Source organism: Urtica dioica, chromosome 10 (genome assembly GCF_054948205.1).
Source record: "Urtica dioica subsp. dioica isolate 48M chromosome 10, U.dioica_male_clone48M_v1_H2, whole genome shotgun sequence".
NCBI classification, from domain to species: domain Eukaryota; kingdom Viridiplantae; phylum Streptophyta; class Magnoliopsida; order Rosales; family Urticaceae; genus Urtica; species Urtica dioica.
The window spans coordinates 7648584-7652201 of record NC_142765.1 but is presented as its reverse complement, the minus strand read 5'-3'; the positions used below and the strand labels follow the sequence as shown (position 1 = coordinate 7652201).

The following is a 3618-nucleotide window of genomic DNA, read 5'->3' as shown; positions in this document are numbered from 1 at the left end:
TGCTCAACTAATTTCCACTCAACCACCACATATATAAATATATACATATTACTTACACATGCACATAAAGGATTTTGTTTTAATTAAAACCCAGAAACTATTTTTGTTTTATCATTATATACATGTAAAAAAATGATTACCCAATCAAACAAAATTTCAACTACTTTCAAACTATATACACAGTCCAAAATCCAAAACTCACAGAATTGCACTCACACACAAAGTCGGTAATATATCACAGTTTTTCAAAGCATATATCATAATAGTATTGTATTCTATGCACCTGTACTATATATAACAACATATCGTCATTTATTTATGGGAACACAAAATAATGCCTATATAGAATACAAACAGTTCAAAATAAAGTATTTAAGTATATCACCACCGTAGTAATGCGTGACGTAACTTCATTCCATCTGTATCTCTCTCCATATATATACGTATACATATCAACTTTACTATATATATATATATGCACACATAAAGATCTCTCCCAAAGCACCAAAATCAGACAAGATGTCTCTCACGACCACCATGATTACAGCCATTCTCTTGATCTTCTCACTATCCCTAGTAACTTGCTCCACAAGCAACCCCGCCACCAAACCATTCAAAGCCATCTACGCCTTCGGAGACTCCTTCACCGACACCGGAAACACCCGCTCCGTCTCCGGCCCAACCGGATTCGGCCACGTGTCGGACCCTCCGTACGGAACCACGTTCTTCCACCGCCCCACGAACCGCTACTCCGACGGCCGCCTCGTCATCGACTTCGCCGCCGCCTCTCTCTCCCTCCCCTTCCTCAAGCCCTACCGCGGCGGGTCCACGCCGGAGAACGGGGTCAACTTCGCGGTGGCGGGGTCAACGGCGATACGGCACGAGTTCTTCGTGGAGAACAATATGACTCTGAACGCCACGCCCGAGTCCATCGCGACTCAGATGCGGTGGTTCGAGGAGTATCTGCGGAGACTGAAGAAGAATAATAATGGTTCGGTGGATTTTGAGGGGTCATTGTTTTGGGTTGGGGAGATCGGCGTGAATGATTACGCCTACACTCTGGGGTCCACGGTCGCCGGCGATACTATCAGACCTCTTGCCATCTCAGCTCACTCCGCTTTTCTAACGGTAACTAATTAGATATCAACTATACGCAGTCAGTCGCGGAGTCAGGATTCGTAGTCAAAGACGATAATAATTAAAAGATTTAAGATTAATAAGGTGCATATAAAAAAATATATATTTATATATATAATTTTAGATTAAAAAGGTAAACGTTTGTCAAATTTAGAGGTGTAAAATTAATTTTCTCAAAAGTAATGTGTGTATACATAGGACATTTATATTTTGTTCAGGCGTTTCTGTTTCATGAATCTATAAATGAGATTTTGTCTTTCTTTGCAAATGTAGTAATAATATAGTTTTTTTTTCAGAAGGCCGTAATATATATATATATATATATATATATATATATATATATATATATATATATTAATTGATTTTTCTACGGACGTAAGAAAAAAAAACGAATTTTTTTTGTTGTTGTTGTTCTTATTAGAACTGGATTATGGGTTGGCATTATAATCATTTAAGGTAATTATTGAGTTTTTATAGTAATATTATTTTTAAGATTTTTACGCTATGGTTATTACTATATATTAGGAATGCGAGTATGTACGTGTGTTCATATTTATTACCGTAAAAAAAAAAAAAAAAAAAAAAAAAAAAAAAAAAAAGGGACCATATTATTAAAGCTCATGTTTGATGTATCTCAGCTAAATAAATCTTTCCATGTGGCTATCTTTAAGTTACATACAGTTGTCTTTTACAACGACAACTTCGCAATTTTCTCCCCGCCATTTTCATGACAAAATTATATATGTTACGTTTTCACAAAACCAAAACAACTTAATATTTATATATACAACTCAACCCATATATATTACGTACCAATCCTATATAATTGACGAGTTGTAGTAAAAAAAAAAAACGCCATTAGTTCTTTTTAGTTGATTGAAAATAAATAATACTAGATGCATGGCTATCCCAAAATTATACATGGTAATAATTGATATGTAAAGTAAAGTAAAATGAAATTAAATTATTGTCGTGATAATTTATTTAATTCGACAAAAGTGCCTAGCTGGGAAAAAATGTTAATTTATTATTATTACTATTAAAGTCTTCAATTATTATTATAGGCATTGCTAAAAAAAGGAGCGAAAAACGTCGTGATCCAAGGCTTCCCTCCGACCGGATGCCTTCCCTTAGCCATGTTGTTGTCCCCAGAAGACGACAGGGATGACATCGGTTGCGTTGGGTCCCTCAACAACCAGAGCCGAGCCCACAACATAGCTATCTTGAACGAGATCAAAACCATGAGGAAACAGTTTCCCGGTTCGACCATTGCTTATTTTGACTACTACAACGCGTACCGTGAGGTCATGAAAAATCCTACTCGATACGGCTTTGCAGAGCCCTTCAGGGCTTGTTGCGGCTCTGGCGAACCTTACAATTTCGACTTGTTCACGACTTGTGGGACCGCCTCTGTGAGGACCGCCTGTGGAGCTCCGTCTCATTATATCAACTGGGATGGTGTGCACTTGACCGAGGCCATGTATCGGGTCTTGGCGGACATGTTTTTGAAAGGAGGGTTTAGTCACCCTCCTTTTAGTTACTTGTTACACAAGAAAGTTTAGCCATGGGAAATGTCATGTACCACTCTCTTCTATTCTTAATTGGTTATTGGTATGGTGATGATTTAATTAATCATATCATTCAATTGATGTTTGTACGATTGTGAATTTGTTGTACTTCCACACCAATTTCATGAGCATGGAATCTGAATGTGTTTCATAAAGGTATTATTTTAATTTTGGATTATTATTTTATAGTACATTCCAATTCTATTAAAGAACTCCTTGGATTTTTTTTTTATACCAATAATCTGAAATTCGCTGACAAACTATTAATTTATATGACATACGGATTCGCTCGTCAAAAAAAGTATCATGCCCAAAAATCCTACCACATTTATATATTTGTCGTAACCAGCAAAATTATCAAATACACAACTAAATAATAAATTAAGAATGCCTTAATGTTTAATTTATTTTGTTCTTTTTAATATTCTTTTTCCGATCGTTTTAATGATCATTTCAAAATGACCAAACCCAGTATGAATTTCATTTTTTTTTTACTATGACCCCAACCAAGTTTGGAAGTTCTGAACTTGAGTGGGATTTGAAAATTTTCTCAATTGAATTTTTATAGATCGCTTCTGGTTTGTGAAAACATAATAATTATGACTAAGCTATATTAGATGCATATGTACACAAAAACACTACTACAAATACAGTTTTTCGGTGCGGATGATTTATGGGTGCGACTTTTCGTACCTAAAAGTCGCACAAAAAAACACTTTCAGGTGCGAAAAGTTGCACCCAAAAGTCATTGAAGCAACTAAAAAATGTCGCTAATTTTTTTAAATTTGGATGCGAAAAGTCGCACCCAAAAATCCAAATATTTTAAGCGGTCTTCCTCCCTCCCTTTTGTTTAAATTTGACCGGTCAAAAGCATTGTTGCACCCAAAAGCAAATTCTCGGCCTTCATATAAAA

The 3618-nt window shown here is 35.8% G+C and overlaps 1 protein-coding gene across 1 annotated transcript; it reads left to right on the top strand.

The window, feature by feature from the left end:
* The first annotated feature begins 339 nt into the window (after positions 1 to 339).
* On the top strand, positions 340 to 2896 carry LOC149383362 (GDSL-like Lipase/Acylhydrolase superfamily protein). The gene is made up of 2 exons (XM_089629347.1): positions 340 to 1128; positions 2202 to 2896. Exons 1-2 carry the CDS (start codon positions 520 to 522, stop codon positions 2697 to 2699), a joined length of 1107 nt encoding a protein of 368 aa, XP_089485473.1. The 5' UTR covers positions 340 to 519; the 3' UTR covers positions 2700 to 2896.
* Positions 2897 to 3618: the final 722 nt, after the last annotated feature.

What these genes read in the sequence shown, in the direction of transcription:
- LOC149383362 (XM_089629347.1), top strand. Translation starts at nt 520, where the DNA reads ATGTCTCTCACGACCACCATGATTACAGCCATTCTCTTGATCTTCTCA. An exon ending in CTCACTCCGCTTTTCTAACG is followed by an intron (nt 1,129 to 2,201) that starts GTAACTAATTAG and finishes TTATTATTATAG; the next exon opens with GCATTGCTAAAAAAAGGAGC.